Genomic DNA, 21,402 nt, shown 5'->3' on the forward strand with positions numbered 1-21,402 from the left:
TTGTTGTCTTGAATCTAGGATAACGGACATCCGACTCCGTAGCTTGCATGGGTTTGTATTGTTGAGACTAATGAGACAGGCATATCGGCTGACCTGGAGCCACTGGGTATGTCCCTGGTTCACATCCACATACAAGGCCATCACCTTGGTCAGTAACTCATGCCCGGAACCAAGCCACGATGCAGAGTACGGGATTTCGGAGTCCCTTGCTTGAGATTGGACACAGGGGGGGGAGATGGCGTAACGGATGTACGGTGTAGGATTCTTGAACTGGAAAGGTCGGACTACCACGTCCATCTGGGCATGGGACATGAGGAATTAACGATAACAGGGAATAGTGGATGGCAAACAAGCGGCGTACAAGTAGCACTCGATCCAAGGTCAAGGCAGTTGACCAAGTCTAGTGTTTAGGGTGTGGTCACGAATATTCGCTATGGATGATGGCGTGAAGACCCTCTGGAAGGAGAAGGTGGTGGTGTGGGTGGTGGTGTTGGTGGTGGTGTTGGTGGTGGCACTTTCGTAACGACATGGAGACCCTCTCTTCACAAAGTAGAAATGTAGTTAGACCGTCCGTGTTTACTTTGTCCCAGGTGACAATGTCCTACGGAGTCAATGTCGATCTTTCCTTTGATCCACGATAACATTCCCACAGAACAATGCCTTTTTTGGGTCATTGAGAGCGACAATCCAGACCCCATGAACACACGGCAGTTATTCTTCATTAAATATGCGGAACAGAATGCCACTGCAGAAACCCATGCCGTCCTCATTCTCCGCATAAGGAATGGTTGCACTCCGTAGAGTATGTTCGTGGAAATCGTCTCCGGTTCAACCAACCATGTCAAGTTTACAGTACAGAGGACATCAGTTGGTGCGAATGTGCAAAACCTACCTAGGTACTCATACGATTACCTCCTTTGCCTAACTTTTCCCACCAAGGAGGACTCGGTAGGTAGTGCATCTATCGTAGGGTACTGTAGCTCTATGGGGACATCGATAAGGCCGGGCGGTGGTACGGTGTAGCTCACCCTTCAATGACTGCCGATTAGCAAATACATAGGTACTCCGTACAGGGGCGATACTCTCGTCCCCTACGGAGTACAATCACTTCATTTTCAGACGCTCAGCCGCGGCCCCCAATCCTCCTCCAGGGGGGAACGGGGGATCACCATTTTAGGGACAAGACCGCCGAAACGAGACCCCCACAAGAGTAATGCCGAGGACCCCTAGATTAGTATCTCAGGGCTTTCGGTGTTCCCCTAATGTACCTCCGTAGTACTCGTCTATGTTAAGCAACTTCAACTGCCGTACTCCGTATGGATACACTAAATATTTTGCCAGTAAACTTGGCCCACGAGGATCATTCCCCCTTAGGTACGGAGTACCTCAAGTATGTATGGTATAGTTATGCACCGTAAGGTGCCGTGAGCGATGACACCAAACAGGTAAAAGTACGGAGTACGGGACAAAGCTACTGATGATGAACAACTAGGGCCGTAGTCCGTACCTGGGCAGATGACAACACCGATACCTAACCCTAGACCCGTACCGACAGATGGGGCCCAAATCATTGTTATCAACACGAAAGCACCGCGTACTCCTCGAGGACCACTCAATGAACATACATTCCTGTCGGAGAGTTCTCTTCTACTTCTCACCCGATGCACGCACATACGAGTATCCGCGCACGCATGTCCTACCACTAGAAGACATCATCTTCATCATGTCAACCCTGTTGGCGATAACCTACTCCGTACGGGAGTATCATCCTCTTGACTTTCCTGCCACCATACTGTATTTGGACAATGGATTGCCATGAGACTTCACTCGTATGGATCCTGATGCGGATCACGTGGAGCGTGTTACAGTAGAGACTCCCACCAAGAAAGACAGGCGGGGAGCTAGCTGTCCCGGGTGGTTCGAGTAGGAGACCAACATATCCCAGATCCATGTTGAACGCATAGTCGGTCTCATGTATCCGTCTCCGTTCACGTGTCAGGCACCCTTTAATCCCCACGCGTAGAAAGGCGCGCAAGGGGATGGAGGTGTATGCGAGACGTACAGAATTAAACTCGGTTGACACTTGAACACCGACCATCGACACTTGCTTGTGAATAAACCCTGATGGCAGATTCCAATTGGGTCGACGACATTGGCCCGAGAACCCACAGTTCTTCGCCTCTCGCTCTCACGAGTATGCAAAGCATGCACTCTCATAATGTCCGTGACGAGAAACTTGATGGTCGGGGGCACATATTCCGTGGATACTTTAGTATTCTCGAGACCAAAAATGAAGGTCTCAACCTGTGGTGTGCACCGCAAAACATCTCAGAGTGAGTAACAGTCATTCCAACGGATATGTATGTAAAAGCAACATGATGTGTCGAGCAAAGGTAGTGAATGAATGTGGAGACGACAAACGGTGAAGCAATGCATAGTCTCTGAGAACGATTTTCCCCCGTGGTCGTATGTGGCCTAACGAGCATGGCCATCGAGTTCTAGTATCGCCTCCTTCGACGTAATCACATTGCCCACGAGATTCATCACATTGAAGAAATCTCGTAGCCCTCAGAAAGAGCACGAGGAAAGCATCTATGTGCTTAAAGTCTTGTGAGTTTCCTCCAAAGACGATGTCGGACGAAATCAAGCAGTTCAGACGCCTCAAAAAAGGCCCCCGACCACTCAGTGACCATCCCCATCTTCCTAAACGCACCATACGGGCGTCCAGACACGCGGCCAGTTGAACAAGCGCACTCTTATCAAAAGCTTGGTAGATCTTATTCGCTCTTAGCATATGAGCTTATCTTTCGCAGCGGGGCATGGCCAATCGCCATCCGCTCGTCTCAAGCCACACGCTTGGAGAACCTGAATCCGGGGTACTCGGGGTGCAAAGCAAACTTCGCTCAAAGGTCTCATGACAGGTCGGACCGCTCTCAAACTCATAGCTTGACATTTCGTCGAGTCGAGTTTATACAACTTTTGTTGGCAAAGGTTCCTGTCGTCAAAGTCGATCAAAAGAGGGCGGTACACTGTGGTGATTAGAGCGACCTCATTTCCGTATCCTTCATTGTTCGAAAACGTGGACTGTGCATTCGCGATTGACCTCGATGGCAAATTTGTCCCCTGCAGGGCAATCACCATGGTGTGCCAGAAGCCACCACCTATTGGTCAAATTTGTGTTTCTTCTTCCATGCTTATCTCTGACCACTCCGAGCCAGTTTTAAACAAAGCATTCTAGACTGTTCAAGGAACGGTCGTAGTGGGTGATGTCGTCAGCTCAACGGCAGCATTAATGCTAATGTGCGTCGCGCTTGAGTTGGTCACAGCGCACTTAGATGACCTCTTCTGCGACGGGTCGCTGCGTTTCAGGATACTAGCCATGTACCACTTCTCACTCACATCTTGAGCAAACAAGCGTATTCTGCAGTAGCGTTGTGAGCACAATACTACTCGTGACTTGAGAGTTCATACTCAATTCCGAAAGAACAGCAATGGTTGCAGCTAATGGCGACAAAGTTTTCGTACATGTTGGGATTGGTGGTGCAGGTACGTCTTGTCTCCTTGATCTCTAGCCACACGAGCCATAACGAGTCAAACTAGGAAATGTCGTAGATTCCTCAAAAAGAGACATCCGGTGTCCAAGTCATACCACCGACCCTCAATCTTTCCGGCAAGAATTTGGCTCGCGCAGATTCAGCACAGGCATCGGAGGATCTGGCAACATCAATATGGCTAACCAGCTTGAGAGGCAAAATGACGTCGAGGAGACCGCTCGCTTGTTGTATGATATGCAAGCGCCAGGTATAGTGCTATCTGGCGATAGTTATTACACTGGTATAGGTTGGCACTTTTTCCTTCGGTAGTCGGTGCATGCTTGTCTATCACCATGCTGATTTATCCCAGGTGGCTTTGCCAACAAACACCATCCGACAGAAGCTGAGATCGAAGAAGCTCGTCAAAACAACGATAATATACGTCGACAAAGCATCGCCAACATCAATAAACGTCGAGACAGCCTTGCATTGAGCATTAACGACACCCCCTCAAGTAGCTGGAGTAGCCGACGAATGAGCGTCACTGACTCCATGAAAGATTTCTTCAAGGCCCGAAGGTCGACGAAGACCTGACCTGGTGAGAGGCTCTGGAGGTGGATGAAGCATGGCCTTGTGCCGTGAAGAACCAGCGAAAGCCTACTTGGCGAGGCTTGTCGCCAATAGTCTAGTGTGGTTCAGAGCAACATAATGTATGCCGCAATAGTTCTTGCACATACATGCAGCAGCTAGCAAACGCTTCTCTGCATAAAGTGTCAACATTCCAGCTGGCATCCTCAACCGGGTCCATTTGCATGTCCATTAGGGATCGGGTTTTGTGATGGTAGAGTATCAACATGCTCAAGTCTGGCAATCTCGAGATCGATGTCATAGTCTTCCCCATTACGACGAAGAGAGGTGCTTCGATTTCGTGGATGAGAAGCCCGCGTGACGTCGGTCTTGATTTTGGTTAGATCCACAAAATCAGAAATGTCGTTTTCATCCACTCGACTCAATGCAGATGAATTGCGTTTTTCGGCGCTTCCAGGAATCGTTATCGATGGACGTCGATTACTGCCCTGTCTAGGGCCTCCAACAAACTTGACAAGTCTTCCAAGGATGGCGAATTCGAGCTTAAGCTTGATCGAGTAGAAGACCGGTTTGATTGTCGTCTCGAGGATGTACAGTGACGCACATTCAAGACCCAACAGGCCAACGTCCATAATGATGATGAGGACGTTGATCGCCATAAGCTGGTACATCAGTCGTCGAGTATTTTCTTGTACTGAAGTCTGCAGGATTCGCACCGTCTCGATGATGTAGATGGTCGAAAGAATAACTTCTTGAAGAAAGAAACCACACATCTGCACCTTCTCCATAACATTGTACCCGCGCACAAAGGTCTGGGTGTCGGTATCGCTGTTTGAGCCAAAGGTGAGAACGGTTGTTGGTATGTGCAAACAGATTGCATTGATAATGATCATCCATTTTGTCCATCTGAGAATTTTATCGCCCTTTTCTCCGGTGACAATAAGATGTAATCTTGACCACAAAACAATGGCTTGGCCAGTCACCATAGGATACCAGCCGATGGACAGGAGGAAGACAGAAAACCATTTCCCTCCGCCCTTGAGTATCGAGAAATACTTGAATAGAAAACCCAAGGCGTATGGTATTATGCCGAGTCCTGAAATAACCAAACTCCAGAAATAAAGGCCTTTGAACTTGTTGAAGGTGCCAAACACCATTATCTGGAGCTCGATGACATTGTACATGGCCAGTGAGAGGAAGAAGGCGATGATGACCTTGACGGCCAGGCTATCGCCTTCATAGCCACCTGTGATGCCCAGTCCAGGTGACGAAGGAGAGCTGGCTGCAGAGTTGTTCCCGGACATTGTTATTGGCTATTGAACGAAAAATTGGCGCAACGTCTGGAAAGGGACATGGCTTTCACAATCCTCGTGCTCCGTCGGACTGTGCTTCTTCTGGCGACTGAGCGCATGAGCTATGCTGGGAACTCTAGAGCAGGAATCCAGTCGTACGCGATTATGGCGACAGTGGCAATTCGCACTGATGATTTTGCAAAGTCAATTCGGCCAGAACAAAAGGACCACACCAGAACAGCCTAAAGAAAAACCCAGGCCAAGGAAAGCTCCTCCCTTCTCCCTCTCTGCGCCCTCAGCGACGCAAAATTTGACTATGGCGATCATGGTTGACCCCGCGAAATTGCTGGCCTTGGTTGAGCTTCGGTGGCCAATGTGCGGGCCAGTGAAGCCTAGTGGCCGAAATTTCGAGGCCCGACCGTCACCAGCTTTACCTGACACAGCAATTCTTTCACATAACAACAATGTAACCGAGATGTGGAAGCCCCGGAAAGCCGGACACTCGGCGGTGGTTTACGTCATTTGCCATCAACTCGAACAGCCTTGATCCAGTGATAAAACAGGCTGATTGCAGATCTGTATACGGGAAAAGCAATTCCAAGGTCATCTGACCTTTCGATGAGAAATGTATATGTACTTGGAAAAATCCGCCCAATTGACCAGGCTGCGAAGAGGATATCAGCGAAGAAGGTCACTGATTGGGGCCTGATCAATGTCATTCCTGGGTATGGCTGACATGATCACCCTCAAGAGCGAGTTTCCCCGGCTATAGAGAAGTACGCGATTGGTGTAGGTCACCCAAGTCTACACGCTTGATGCTTTATCTGAAGGATGAAGTCAGCTCAGATGTGCTATCTGACTGTCCGAATGTCATCGCGCAATAGGAAAGGCTGGTCTCAGGCATTCAGAGCCGGAGGCTTGCGATGGCAATGTCTGTTACTGCGTGCCTTTAGCTGTGACCCTTCCACGATACATCCGGATTATCTCTGTGACCGACCAAAGCTCGTTCACGGCTGCTCTGAGCGTCGGCAGGATATTGTAATGTCCACGCAGATTGAGGGGGTCTTTCTGCCCGCATAGCCCCCTTATCTCGTTCAGTATTTTTGACAACATTCAGCGGGGAGCAGCAATGCTGAATAACCAGATGCGCAGTGCCGTAAAGAAAATACTGCGATGGAAGCCTTCCTTGTCCGGGAAGGCTCGCTGGGTAGGGCGCCCATGGCTTTACATCATACATCGGTGCATTGGTGCCATTCTTGCCCCCGCTCCTCTTTTTCTCTTATTTCGCCGTCAGGATCTGAGCCAGAGTTCATGGAATCCTGGTGTAAGCATTTTGCGGCCGCCGGTTGAGATGTGGCCTTGTGTTATAGGTGTCCGTTCAGACTGCGCCAGTAGCCGAGTTATCAGCATCTCTGGCGGCATCAGACTGTAACCTTGCCTCTCTCTGGGCCTCTTGCCGCAACACTTCCAACCAATCTCTCCTCATGACAGGATGTTGCAGAATACTATCTCTACCGCTTCCCTCGGTAGCCGCTGGACTTGGACTCCTCCTCGCACTGGCATGATATGAAGGAGGCCGCGTTCGTCCGGTAGACGAAGTCTCAAGACTCGTCCTCGCAACAAAGGTTGTTCTTGTGGTGTCGCCAGTATTCATCGTGGTAAGATTTGTGTATCGAGTAGAGGGAATCGAGACAATCGAGGATACAGGTGAGAGCGGTGGGTAAGACGCGCCATCATCCTCTATAGTCTCGGGCTGGACAAAGACCTCAAACTGCGCAGCTTTCTTCTCGTCGATCGTGAGCAATGGCTGTTGTGCAACATCACTGTATCGAGGGGGATTCTCGCTGTGCCTGGGCGAGTAAGGACGAATAGTAGTAGATGTAACCGAGACCATGCGAGCACGACGGGTTTCGGCTTCAACTTGGCTTGCGCCGCGGGCTTCGGAGGAGCAACAGGAAAACAAGGCGAGACCCATGGTCTACGTCAACTATGTCCCACGTTTTGACCTGGCTTGAGAACATGCATCACTCACAAACTATGTTGCAAAAGTTTTCGGGAAACACGAGTTCCCTTTAGCAAGCTGACGCACTGGATTGCGGCAGTGCAGTCAGAAGAGGATCGAGGCAGCCCGCCAAGGGGAACTCCCCCAACCGGGAAATAGGGTGACGCCGCCTGTGCTCAGCCCCCACCTGTGGGTCTCAAATGCTCTAAATAGCGAGAGAGCACTCCGTACATATTGAGCATGCACTTAAGTGAACGACTGTGAATCTTCTGCGAGGTGATCTAACATAGTGTACTTTTTGGCTGCAATTCGCGCTATCAAAATGTACTGATGAAGGTGTGAAGAATAAAACAATTCAAAGAACAATGAGTCCTAACCCCGCTCACTATAATCCCAGGGTTGCGAGCTACAGACTTGAATCTATTCATTGAGTCGAGGGGTTGGTGAGCAGACCACAATTTTCCAGGAGCCAGTACTCCTTCGTAGGTACAAGTACCCTGCTGAACCTGACACGTTGGGCTACCCCTACTAACCCAAAGACTCACTCTGAGCCGTGAGTTACAAGACGTACTTGTAATCTGGATGATGATCTCCCAGTTTGTCAAGCTGGTCTGCGAAGCTGAGCGAACTGATGTCGGCGAGGAGTTTCTGTCTGTACTCGGGATCGTCCTTCTTCTTGTTCTCGCGGCTGCACACCCACATGACTATGGCGGTGAGCACCAAAAAGATGACGTTCATTGAGAGCATGAATCTGGCGGCGAAGAGGTAGTAGGGAGCGTCTTTACTGGGGAAGATCCACGTGCTCACGATGCCGCCGATGTTGTTGCACACGCAGTTCATGGCGATGGCGGTGGCCCGACGAGTGTGACCGGCAGTATTGTTCGGGATCCAGGCAATGAGGCAAGGTCCATTAGAATAGATGCCTCCCAAGAGGAAAAAGAGACCCGTGTAGCGCACCGCGACCGTTCTGCCGACGTAAAACATGATGACCCCGATCAAGGAGAGGAGAAGGGTGCAGATCATCGGGATGCCGCGCATTTGGTATCGGTCCGAGAAATAGGCGACGAAGATGCTGAGGAGAAACGCCACCGCGTAAGGGGGGACGGTCATCAATTGTGTCCGGATGGAGCTGTAGCCCATGCTTCTCACGATCGAGGGCGTAAATAGAGCCAAGCCGAAGATGACACAGCCGGAACAGATGGCGCAGAGCCACACCAGGACAATATGGGGATCCTTAAAGGTCGAGAGCACCTTCTTCGTCGTCACCTTTTCGTTTTCGAGGATATCAACATCGAGCCTAAGTCGCGTGGCGCAGCGGGTGGCCTCCTCGGGGGTGAATATCTTTATCTGTTGGGGCGTATTTGGAAGGAACAAAAAGACGACGACGGCCCAAACGACGGTAAATAAACCTTCGAGGCAGAAAATCCACTGCCATCCTCGCATGTTTCCGATTCCGTCCATTTTTTCTATCGCGGCTGCAAGGAGACCGGAAAAGGCCCCGGAGAGAGATGCCGCGGACCAGAAGAGGGCGATTCTCAATGACAGATCACTGCGTCGATAGAACGAGCTGAGGTAGAGAATGATACCAGGGAATATACCGCCTTCCATCAAGCCTAGAAAGAATCGTACGGCCAAGAAACCACTGTAGCTTTTCACCTGGCTTTGGAGCGTGGTGATTACACCCCAAGAGAAACAAAGGAAGGGAATATAGTACTTCGGACCGACTTTCTTGATAACCAGGTTCGAGGGGATTTCGCTCGCAATATAAGGAATATACGTGACAGTGATCGCTGTGGAGAGATCGTCAGCTCAGGGTTTTCCGTAGCGAGGATAAGTACAGTAACTTACCAGTCTGGTATTGGTAATCGCTTATGCCCAGGTCTTTTTGGAGGCCAGCCTTATCACAAACATCGATGTCAGCTAATCTGTATATTCTGTGGGTGATAATTGCTATTACGTACCACACGCGCATTTCCAACATTGGCTCGGTCAAGGAAGGCCAGCAAGTAGACAGTGGTCAACAAAGGGATCAACAACAGGTCCAGTTTCAAGATGAGCTTGCGGTCGAACGCTTTCCACTGCTCGTCGGATTGCTCATGGACTGTTGTTCCGACCTCCTGTTCCTGAACATTCGAGTCCAGGACATCTTTTTCAGACATGTTGTCGTTAAGGGTCATTCTTTGTCCGACGGTCAAGGGGGAAAAATCGAATTGAGTCGACTCGTACGCGGAATCTCAGTGCTCACACACAGGCAGTTCTGATGGTTGTGTTTTCTCAGTACATCGTTCTTTCTTGAGGATCAATATATAAAACTTCAAGGATGGTCGTGCGCGAAAGAGATCGAACTAGCGGGGTATAGAATCTGGGGAGCGCGGGCTCCACAATTTTCCGCGCAATACTCAGTAATCCCTATTCCGTATTCCAGATTCCTTAAAAGAATCGAGACTTCAAGACCCAAAGCACATGGGAACCCGGAATCAAGCTGATGTCGTACGCAAAATAAGGCAAGAGACTAGTATGGTCTGGCTTGATGCACGTGAGCGGACCAGGATTGTGGGTCCACATAGACCACTTATTGAATGGTCTCAAGAGTTTTTACCTCCACATTGACATTTAACATTGGTCATGAGACGGTCGAGGGATGTGCTGATTTCCCACGATTTTGTGAAAGAAAGACTCATTACTCGACAGGCTCGGGCTCAAGCCGCATGAGTAGACCAACAGAGCAAATTTCCGGGCCCGTATTAAAAAGGCTGGGCTCATCTCTTGCCACAGTTATGGCCCATCAGCTCATCGACGTCTCGCGTTTTGGTATCGCATCGGGGAGGTGTCGAGGTCTGGCCCTTGATTAGTGCGCAGAACTGAGGAAATTTCTTGCAAAATTATGTCTTAATCACGTCGAATCTTCAGAAGGCCTGGTGGCGAAGGGAAAACAGAGACCTCCGAAATGGACTCGCTGGTCTCTCGCGCCGTATGACCAACACAATTAATCATGGTGGCGAAGTGGAACTCTTCCCAACGTTTTTATTTTCATAGAAGGACAAACGCGGTCAAATGGGTACTCATGACCTTTCTATACCTGCTTGCATACTTTCACTCAGTGAAGAACACATCTGCGGAGGAATATGGGTGACCGAATCCACCGACCATCAGCGGGTTCAGGGACCGCAATTGTCTCTCGCTGAAGCTGCCCAGGCACGGTCGAACACTCTCACTGTCAATTAGCCACGAACAGGGAACTCCTCTAGTTAACACTCGCTTGCTTTTGTATCTTTTCCTCCCAGGCTCACCGCCATCTTACAGCCGTGCTTTGGCCGCCTCATCGAGATGGTACTTTTCAGCAATCTTTTTATACGCTATTTGTCCAACCAAATATGCCGTTGACTGCGTATGATTGCTGCGATCAGTAAAGTTAGTGGTGCAAAACGTGCATTCCGCAATGACCTGAGATCTTCTTACCTGGTGATCAGCGGACACACGCTGAGGTCGGCAACTCGCAGGCCCTCGACACCACGGACGTTCATGTCAGTGTCTACACAGGCTTTTGGATCGCTGTCACTGCCCATTTTCACAGTGCCTACTCCGTGTAGAATAGACAAGAGATTCTCCTTTATCCACTGAAGAATCCCCTCATCATTCTCCGTGCTGGGAACATTAACATCGCACACGATGTATTTGGAGAGATGCTTGGACTTGATGAATTGAATAACCTCCCGGAGAGCGTCAACATACGTTCTTCGGTCGTAAGGATGAGCAAGAAAATTGGTATCGATCACAGGCGGTGCGGTAGGATCTCTGGAGCGGATCGTTACCGATCCACGAGATTGTGGATTCATCAGCATCACAGCGACTCCAAGTGCTTCGGGTCCATTGCTCGTGTCCCACGTCGAAGGGATTGCACCGGCCAAGAAGACCTCGAATTGAGGAGCGTCATCTTGGCCGAGCCAGTTTTGTATCTGTGGGCCCAATTTTCGCAACTCCGCTGTCGAGTACTTTTTTGGATCGAGTTTGAGGAATCCGATGAGATTTGAGAGATGACGAGACGCGTCTGGGCCCGAGAAATCTTTGTTCCACCGCTCTCGCGCAGCGGCAACCTTTTCAGGGTCGAATTCAAATGCTGTTCGATCTGATAACTCAGACGTAGCACCCCATCGAAGGACGAGGTAGGGATGATCGATGAGCTCTTTGCCAATATTGGGAATGTCACGGCGGCAGGGGATGCCCAATGACTGTAACTCTTGCTTGGGGCCGATTCCACTCAACAACAGGAGCTTAGGGGTATCTATCGATCCCAAAGACAGGATTGTTTCTTTTCTGGCACGAATCTCACGTCCATCGGCGAGGACAACTCCTATCGCCCGAGGGGGTGATCCGGCCCGGGCATCGTCAAACAGAACCCGGTGAACTGCCGTTTTCGTCCATATTTGCAGGTTTGATGGCCGTTTGCTGAGGAATGCCGTCGAGCTGGTGGTTCTTCGGCCCTTATAGGTTGTCGTGGTGACGGCACCCACGCCAACGAGATGGCCACTATTCTGATCGCGGTTCACTGGCCATCCAAATTCGCGCAGGGCCTTCATCAAAATGTCGGTACCTTTGGGCCATTTGTTTCTGGCGAACAGTTCGAGGTCCAGAGGGCCATCAAAACCATGGACGCCAGGCTGGAGTCTAACCCACTGCTCAGCATCGCCATCGTCCTCGAAGTGCAGGGCTTCGATTTCTTTGTAGCGTTCGACGACGTTCTCCCATTTGTAGGTGTCATCACCGACCATCTCAGCCCAGGTATTGTAATCGGATGCAGCACCTCGGATGTAGCCCAGAAAATTCGCCACGCTACATCCTCCAAGGCCTATACCTCGGAGGTAGCTTAGCACTCGGCCATTGAGATGACGGTTGGGAACAGTCTCATAGTCGACGGCAATTTCTGGGTGGAGATAAGGGTTCCGGAATCTATCACAGGGTCGATAAAGATCATCGTCGTTATTGTCACCTCCAGCCTCTATGAGAAGCACGCTTGGACGACTGTTCGAATTGGCGAGCCGCCCTGCCACTACTGCGCCGGAATTTCCTGCGTCGTTGATGAGGATAACGACTGTGGCATCATGGCTCTTAGGGAATGGACTCACCTGCGCCGACAACGATGAAGTCGAATTGGGGATCCATTTTAGCGCTAATCGGTCTCAAAGAACCCTTTTTGAGGTGACTCTCATGCACTGAGGTCTGGTTCAAGGTTTATAAAGGCTTCTCTCGGCGTGCCATTAATCCCTTTGATAATCTCAATACGTTGCGTCAGGTGAGGAAAGATGTCGACGAGATATCGTTCCGCATGGTCGCCAATTACCGGTATGGCCAATTTAGCAACAATATTCATTCCAAAACCCAAGCATCAAGTAACAATCACGGAATCTTCTCTTCGGCAGGTTGTGCCTGGGCATTGGGCGTTGTGGGGAAAATTTGAAAGTCTAGTGGAAGTAGAAGCAGGGAAAGGTCCATCTCCACCCGCTGGTTCGACTTCCCGATGTGGAGCTCGACGGGGTCTGGTAGATTCCGTTCACGTGAAACATCCCCAGACCAGGATGAATACTGCCCTCCTTTCAAAGACCCTCTGGAATATTTCTACCTACTGCCGAGAGTGATGTGTCGGGAGGTCAAAACGATGTACTTGTCTCATTTCCCGGAAGGGTTCCCAAAGAACGCACATGCTCTCTTTCAGGTTCACTGACTTTTAGGTCTTCGATAAAGTCGCACGTTCATCCATCTTTCGAGTCACAGAAGACACACAAAACTTCAGCAGTAACTCCCTGACCTGCTACTATCAGCCATGGGATCGATTGAAATGCCAAGTGCGAAGACGCCATTTCCCAGCTACAATGCCATAACTCGGTTTCCCCTTTCCTCAGATGACCCGGCGCACCTCTTCGACGTTCACAATCCGGCTACCGGAGAGGTGATTACTACGGTACAAGGTTGCGGAGAGGCAGAGGTACACAAAGCAGTCGCCATTGCGCAAAAGGCCTTTCAGGACGATTGGCGATGGAGAACCGCGCGTGAGCGCTCGCAGCTCATGCTTCGCGCCGCCGAGAGGCTGGAGCATCACTTCGACGAGTTGGCGTGCCTCCTCTCCATGGAAAATGGGAAACCAGTCTCGCAGGCTCGGCAGGCCGACGTCCCTTTTGTCGTGGGAGTTTATCGCTTCTTTGCCTCCCTCGTGGACAAGATCCCGGGCGAAATGTACGACCAGGGCAGTATCTATTCCTCGATTGTGCACGAGCCTTATGGTGTGTGTGTTGGAATCTTACCGTTTAACTGGCCACCCATTCACGTCGGAGGGAAGACGGCACCTGCTCTCGCAGCAGGTAATACCGTCATTATCAAGCCAGGTGAACAGGCGCCTTTGACCGTCATGCGCATTATCGAGATTGTTTCAGAGGTGTTACCCCCGGGTGTCATTCAGGGCATCCCAGCAGCAGGCACAGCTGTACCCGCTACCCTTGCAGCGCATCCTGACGTCCGGAAGATCTCCTTCACCGGCTCAACTCGTGGCGGAGCTGCCGTCAGTAAGATTGCGGCGGATAACATCACTCACATGTCGCTAGAGTTGGGCGGTAAAAACTCGCTGATCATCTTCGACGACGCCGATATCGAAAAGAGCGTGCGGTCTGCCGTGGACGGTGGGTTTTTCAACCAGGGAGAGGCGTGCACTGCGGCGTCGAGGATTTTGGTGCAACGAGGCGTCGCCGACCAGGTCATTTCTAGATTGGCGGCAGCGGTACGCCGACTTAAAGTGGGAAGCGGCGCTGACCCGGCGACGCACGTCGGTCCTCTCATCACGAGGGCACATCAGCAAAAGGTGCTTGACTATATTGCCATCGGAGTGTCTGAAGGCGCACAGATTGAGGCCCAGGCGAGCCTTCCTACAGATCCTACACTCCAGAAAGGGTTCTTCGTCCAGCCGACACTCTTCACAAACGTCACACGAAATATGCGGATTGCCAAAGAGGAAATGTTTGGACCCATTGTGACGGTGAACATCTTCGACACGTACGACGAAGCCGTTTCCATCGCCAATGACACCGACTATGGCCTCGTGACCGCCATATTTTCCCAAGATACGACCAAAGCTCTAAGGGCGGCACGCGAGATCGACGTCGGCATGGCTTTCATCAACAACTACAGTCGCATGGCTCTAGGCACTCCGTTCGGCGGAGCCAAACACAGTGGTTACGGTCGCGAACACTGCATCGAGACCCTGCGTGAGTACAGTCGTCCCAAGAGCATTCGGATTCCGACAGGACGTGTCCCGATCCCTGAGTGGACCAAGTTGTCGGATGTATTTGACGCAACACCACTGGCAAATGGATGGCGGAATGGGCATTTGTGAAGAGTACTTCTCACTGGAGTGGGAGGTAGAAGTCGTGCCAGATTTAGGAACAGCTCTTGGGATTTTTGCTCGCATTTGGTAATTATGGCAAAATTACTTCAGACGCAATGTGAATTTCATAACGTTTGTGAAATCGAGAAGCGGATAGACAGATGTTCCAATCAGCATGAAATTGAATTTCTGATGTTCTCATCAGACCTCAGCCGGCCTTATCTTGCAGACCAACGCTTTGCACATCAGTAACACCATGTTTATACTCTTCTCCCATGTACTTCTTTTCGTACTGTTTGATCATGGTTTCCAGCTGGGATGGGTCCAAGCTCGCCTGGAGCTGCATCAATTGTAAGAACTTGCGCAAGGAATCAACACTATGATCTGCATGACGGGTTGTTGCAGACGGAGTCCATGACTGCGCCCGACCGGTGGTCACACTATCAGTAGTAGTACCGCCGCGGCTGGTCACAATATCACGGAAAGAGCTGCCACTGATGATGACTCTTAGGCCGCGTGTGGCGCAGAGGTCGCGGGCCAGCGCCAGCACGAACACAGCTTTGCTGGAGACCTGCGAAAGGACGTCCAGGGCGTTGAAAACTATGGAGAGCATCGTCTGGGCAGCATGCGGCATGATTTCCCCGGCGTTGTGCATCAGGAATATGGCGTTGCAGGTGCGCATCGCGACCTCGGCCATGAGGTCCGGCGCCGGGTCCATCAACAGCTTACTGCTGGCACTCGCGCCAGGGGGGCCGTCACCGTCGTCGCCGCTCGAGTAGCGATCACAATTGAGGACAAGGCTCAGAACGTTGGTGATGGCCTGGCAGGCGTAGAGGCGGGACAAAGAAGGTTCTTTGAGTTCCTCGGGGACAATGTCTTCGATGGTATCCACGACATCAGCAAGGATCAAAGTTCCGAGATGAAAATGGGTGAGCAAGAGCACTGAGAGAGGTAACTTGGATTAGCCTTGGTTTTTCTATCACGAAACGTGACTTGAAAAAAAATACATCAAAAAAAAGCCGCAACCACGCTTACGGTAATTGAGCTGGCTATTGACAGCCAGCAGGGTATAGTCCCTGGAACACATGGACAAGAGATGATCAAAGACCTGGTGGAAACGGCGGGATTCGTCCAGGACTTCTTGCGCCGCGGCCTTGACAGAGGATGGGTTGTGGTGGAAGACGGCGTCACAAAGTTGATTGATGATTCCTAGATACATGGTTTTGCACGCTGTCGCATGCTGCAGCACAACTTCCGTCACGTCCTGGGGCAGAGGGAGCTGGGATCCCTGGAGGGATTTGAAGGACTGGTCGAAGATGACGGTTCGTTGGCGGATGAATTGCCAGATTTTGTGGTCTCCAGATCGTGCAGGCCGAATTACGGCCGGAAGTTGCTGAACCAGCGCCCTGCTACAGCCACTCACCACGCAGAGCCAGAAGATTACGTCGCGATTGTGTTGGTGCTGCACACTGTATTCTTCTCGGTGACCTTTCAGGAGGCCGGGATGTCCACCTGATCGCGACTGAAAGTCTGACCCGTTCGACAGTGGTTGGATGACGCGCCATCTGATTGGGGATGTGAGAACGTTCAGATGGCCAAACATGGCATGATTGCACAATTGGGCGAACCCGGCGTTGTCAGCATCCGGGGGCATCTCTGCGATTGTTATAAGCAACAAAGCCAAAATTGAACGATAGCTAGCCCGACTCAACGCGGGTAATACGGCCTGTTTCGCTCGATTCCACACGTAGTCACGAACCTCTTGTTCGCGTTGGGAGCTGTCTCTGCTCGAGGTCATATCGTAATCTGTATACCCTCCCCGAATGTGCACCCACCGTATGGAGTATGCGTAGATGGCATGTCGCAGCGCATCGTTCAGCAATGAGTTGTTTTCAGGAGTTTCGTGCTGGCCGTATGACCCAGTCTGTGGTGCCCCGGGCCGATAGTGGACAGATCCGGCTTCGCGCGTACTCTCGTGAGCATCCATTTCAATCACCAACTTCGCTATTGATACTCGCGGCCTCTGTCGAATTAGATGTCAGCAACGTTTGCCACAGAGATAGACTAGGCTGCGCGTGCCAACTATAGATCTTGTACTAACCGGAGTCATCTCCAGATAGGGACAGCAACTATCCCCGAGCCAAATCGCATACCGCATCTCGAAGACGGAGAAGTAGATGTCCCAGAGCAAATCGTTGAGCATGGTCACCTGTAAGCGACGACAGGCGGCGGTTTCCACACCGAGGGAAGACGGCGTCAAGGGCATAAAGTCGTTCACTTCCGGTGGTGTCAACATGTCGTAAAATTGGAAAACAACCTCCTCCTCGTGTGCCGATGCGCCGGTCGACGCCCTCTTCGAGCGGCAATCTGCGTTGGAATTGACCTGCTCAGTTAGGGATGCAATTAGCAGAGTGTCACTCCTTTGCCATGATCTAGAAGAACTCAACCTGACGAGTGGAATGGCTCTTGCCTACCTGAGATGCGACATCGCACATCCTGCCCCGTCGAACACAGTTGCTACATCGAGAAGGTTTCGTCGTTGCAGCGTCGCAGCCGATTCTGGCCAGGCGGCATGGATTACAGCTTGTCCTTGGGCGTCTTGTGGCCATTCGAGCTCGTCAAACTATTGTTACACTTGATGGCCAGGAAGGCGTTGTTGAGAAGGTGTACGTCTGCGATCATGGCCCGCAGATTATGATCGCCTAAGGATGCAAAGTCCGGAATCAAGGAAGGACGAAAGGAGTAGGGACTTCAAAGTGCAGAGCTAGCGAGGGACTTTTGGCAGGACATCAGGTCTGGCAGACCTGGGGAAGACGCGAAAGGATTGTTCCTATGAAGTTCACAGAATACTCCGGGCACGTGTTCCCCAACCCCACACCTTCGAGAACTGGAAGGTCCACCAGGCGTTATATAGGCATAGGCTACAATACAGGGGCCCACTTGACGCTTCTTAGTCGGCTCGCTTAACGGAGAGGCAAGACCATCCCCAGGCATGCAAAGACCCAGATACTTTTTGGGCTGATGCTGACTTGACTTTCCCTCTAACGTCTGGCAATAAAGAAGGCCGATGATCAATGAACGGATCCGTTGGGGGCTTGCTATGCCCGCGGCCTAAATATGAGGTCGATATTATTTTGCCTCCAGAACCATCCGGCAGTCAAAGTCCACGTATCCAAAGGAGATGCCCATTCAAGGTCGAAACGCCGCAGGACTTCAGGTATGAATTTGGAGATCTCAAGCATGGCAATATTCTTGCCGATGCATCCTCGTGCGCCGTGGCCAAACTAGAAGAGCAAACAAGTTAGCGATAAGGTAGCACAAAATTGCCGACGCGACTACTAACTGTCGTGTAGAATCGCTCCATGAGCTTGAGCTGCTCAGGGTCTGTATTCAGCCATCTCTCAGGACGGAAGCTGTCAGCATCTTCTCCGAAAATATCTCTATTGCGATTGATCAGAGGCGGCAACACGCCGACAATGGTTCCATGGGGCAATTTGTAACCGCCGATCGTGTCGCCCTCTGGGGGAACCACACGCTCCAGCGGAAACGCGATTGATGGATGCAAACGCATAGCCTCTTTAATGACCGCTTGCCTGATTAGTGTCAGCCTTTAGATCATATAGTACGTGCAGGAAAAAACAAGATACGCGTACAAATATTTCATGTCTTGGCTCTCTTCAAAGGTGACCAGCTTGGAGAGCTTCCCCTTGCGGTCGGCTTGGTCAATCTCAGCCTGCAAAGTGGCGTAGGTTTTGGGGTGCTTGACAAGATAGTAGAGAATCGCCCGAATTGCAATCGCCGTGGTGTCACTCCCTGCCAAACTGAAGCCGAGGTTTGGTCAGTCCTGCTGATTGAAAAAGGGTGAAACCGAAATGAGCTACGTACACGTTGTTTGAGAGATGGTTCATCAAGTCTCGCTTGTGGTTCGCGCGGTCAGGATCGTCCTTGCGCCTCAACTGCTGCAGGAAATCGGTCCGCCCTTGCCTTTCTTCTCGGTCGTACTGATCAATCTGCTCTTCAATAGTCTGCCCGTCTTCGTTAGTGACAAATATCCTGGCAAGCGGGCACATCCACACTCACTGCAAAGAGAGTGCCATGTGGATCAGGAGTGTTTGGAAAAATCTTCTTCATCAACATCACCATTCGCCGGTTCCCGAGCAGGTAGCGATGGAGCCATGGCACCTGACCGATAAAGGCGAAGTATTTCGCGCTGAAAGTCCGGGTCGAAACCATTCCCAGGACATCGCCTTCGTTATCCAAAAACCCCAAGCGCTTCTGAAATGTGATGCTCGCTATGACGTCGAACGCGAACCAGTGGACATACTTGACAACATCGACGGGCCGTTGATTCTTCCTTCTCATCAGATCGATAAAGAGCGTGGTGCATTCGTCCACGTGCGGCTCATAGTTACGAAGATTGGTCATGGAGTATACCTGCGAGGTTGCACTTCGCAGTACCCGGTGTTGCTTAAAGTCGCGAACAGTAAACATGTTGTCCAGTGGCCTCCCTTGGTAGAACGGCGGGGAGACGCTGTAAAAGTCCGACTAGTATTTATGTTAGATCCTCTTCACGAATGTGTGCAAGTCGCCATAATGCTCTGCGCATACGCACCTTTCTAAACTTGCTGGAAATGCCATATATCTGTTGAATAGCTTGGGGGTCATTGACCGAGACATGATATGGTCCTACCCTGACAATGTCGCCATATTTCTCATGAAGCCGGCGGTATTCCTGGACCCCATTTCCCTTCGAGACAAGTGATATTCGGTAAAATATTGTGAATTTGGCCAACCAAGGTCCGGGAACTTGCCTGATGCCCTTGCGAAACGCAGTGTGAAGAGTGTGGATGATGAATAGGGAAAGGAGGCCACATAGAGAGACCAAGCACGCTTTGAGCATGGCTAACATCTTTGGATGGAACAATGGTCAGTTTTGTTACTTCTCAGTGTAGTCAATTCATGGAATATGAGGAAGAACAGCATATTAAACTGTTCCTTTGCTTAGAAGCTTATACCTGCTATGGGGAAATAGGGCTATCCAGGGTGGAGCCCCGCTTCTGTTTTGTAATACTGAGCAAGACACAGGTCAAGCAAATGGACCTTGGTACATCTTCAAGGCAAAGAAAAGAGCTCCAGGAATTAGGTAAACGCTCTAGTTGAGTGGCTTGATAGTGGGACGGTCTCCGATGGAGGAGTCCGGTCGGATTGTCACGAGCCTGGCAAAGGTGGACATTAGCGATGCTTTTGCACCACTATAAACCGTTCACGTGCACGGGGTATTTTCGACGGCAAGGCCTGCACAGTTCGTCAAAACGTGAGTCGTGTATCAAACTCCATCCATCCAGGCACATTCATCTAGAACTCTTGATGGCGACTTCCTCTAGGTATTATTTCCCACTGGCCGGAATCTCGTGTTGCTCTGCAGCCAACTTTTCTTGGAACACTGCCCCTCCAACCTGCACGGGCTCACAGTCTAGCAGCACAAACATCATCCTCGCCCATTCCGTCTTGCTGGGGTTCTTCCAGGCGTGCATAGTACCCCGCTGGATGGCAATATCGCCCCTTTTCATCTTGCGCACTTCCCCGGAATCCAGAATCATTTCGACCTCCCCTTCCAACACCACTCCGTAGTCGAGGCTCTTCGTGCGGTGCATCATCGGGTTGTTATCAGGTCCGAAGTCCACGAGTCGACACACACTTCCACCTGGAACAACCAATCCAGTACCGCCTCCCTCCACCCTAGCTTCGTGGGCCTTGATATCGACCTCGCCGTTCAATTGGGCAGGAAATGTTGAAGTGGTATACACCAGGTCCAAAGCCACCGTATTGTTACGCATCGCTTGCCATTGTCCAGCCTCCGACGAATAGACGATGGCTTTGCCCGCATCGTCGTGAGTAGTAATATGTCGATGGACTATTGGTAGGTTCGACGGCGATTCGGTAGAGGAGGCCATTGTTCGTGGGCTAGTCTGCGTCCAAGAGCTCGCAATGTAAATCAGACTATGATGCCCCAGAGCCCGGGTTGGATGCAACAGTGGTTGAGACGTCGTCTCCAGATTGCGCTGACTTTGTGACCTACACCACCTCCTCCCCTATAGTAATATATATAGAAGGCTCGTTCAGTGGGATCGCCGTTCAACAATGGATCTGGTATCGATCGAGTGGGCCAGAGGGTTCCCCCTCTTTCGGGGAATGATCCGGCCAAAGTCAATAGTCTACCACAAGGCTCAGTGTCGGTGAAGAAATGGTGTCCGGAATATTCAGCTCACGTGAACCCATTCTATTTCAGAAACAATACCTAGTATGTTTCCATCTACTACCAAGGGGTTTATACTCAAAGGTCTCGCGAGACCAGGCCAATCTCAAAAGTCGGAGACTTCATGAGAGGAAAAGATATTAGCTGAAGAGCCACCAGAAACCGGCAGTTGAGATGATGGAAGGTACAATACTCCTGAAGAGGACGAAAAAAACAGGATGAGGTGGAAACATGGATGAAGAGACATGAGCGGCCTAAGGGTAATATCTAAAGGGCTAGCTGTAGCCTTTAGGATGTTTTTGTTCAGACGTATATGGGAGAAAAACGTGAACAGTCACGATTCACACATGCTCTCCTAATTG

General features: G+C 50.9%; 4 protein-coding genes across 4 annotated transcripts; 1 reads left to right on the forward strand and 3 right to left on the reverse strand.

The window, feature by feature from the left end:
- Nucleotides 1–1,399: 1,399 nt before the first annotated feature.
- On the reverse strand, nucleotides 1,400–2,848 carry PV06_05692 (uncharacterized protein). Its single transcript, XM_016406719.1, has one exon. It carries the CDS (start codon nucleotides 2,792–2,794, stop codon nucleotides 2,345–2,347), a length of 450 nt encoding a protein of 149 aa, XP_016262323.1. The 5' UTR covers nucleotides 2,795–2,848; the 3' UTR covers nucleotides 1,400–2,344.
- PV06_05693 (uncharacterized protein) lies at nucleotides 2,835–5,631 on the reverse strand. Its single transcript, XM_016406720.1, has one exon. The coding sequence runs from the start codon at nucleotides 5,423–5,425 to the stop codon at nucleotides 4,328–4,330; it is 1,098 nt and encodes a 365-aa protein (XP_016262324.1). The 5' UTR covers nucleotides 5,426–5,631; the 3' UTR covers nucleotides 2,835–4,327.
- Nucleotides 3,729–4,127, forward strand: PV06_05694 (uncharacterized protein; the record flags this gene model as incomplete). The annotated part of the gene is made up of 2 exons (XM_016406721.1): nucleotides 3,729–3,834; nucleotides 3,904–4,127. 2 exons carry the CDS (start codon nucleotides 3,729–3,731, stop codon nucleotides 4,125–4,127), a joined length of 330 nt encoding a protein of 109 aa, XP_016262325.1.
- A 233-nt stretch (nucleotides 5,632–5,864) lies between the features above and the next one.
- On the reverse strand, nucleotides 5,865–7,479 carry PV06_05695 (uncharacterized protein). Its single transcript, XM_016406722.1, has one exon. It carries the CDS (start codon nucleotides 7,386–7,388, stop codon nucleotides 6,792–6,794), a length of 597 nt encoding a protein of 198 aa, XP_016262326.1. The 5' UTR covers nucleotides 7,389–7,479; the 3' UTR covers nucleotides 5,865–6,791.
- Nucleotides 7,480–21,402: the final 13,923 nt, after the last annotated feature.

Source organism: Exophiala oligosperma, assembly GCF_000835515.1.
Source record: "Exophiala oligosperma strain CBS 72588 unplaced genomic scaffold supercont1.5, whole genome shotgun sequence".
Lineage (NCBI taxonomy): Eukaryota > Fungi > Ascomycota > Eurotiomycetes > Chaetothyriales > Herpotrichiellaceae > Exophiala > Exophiala oligosperma.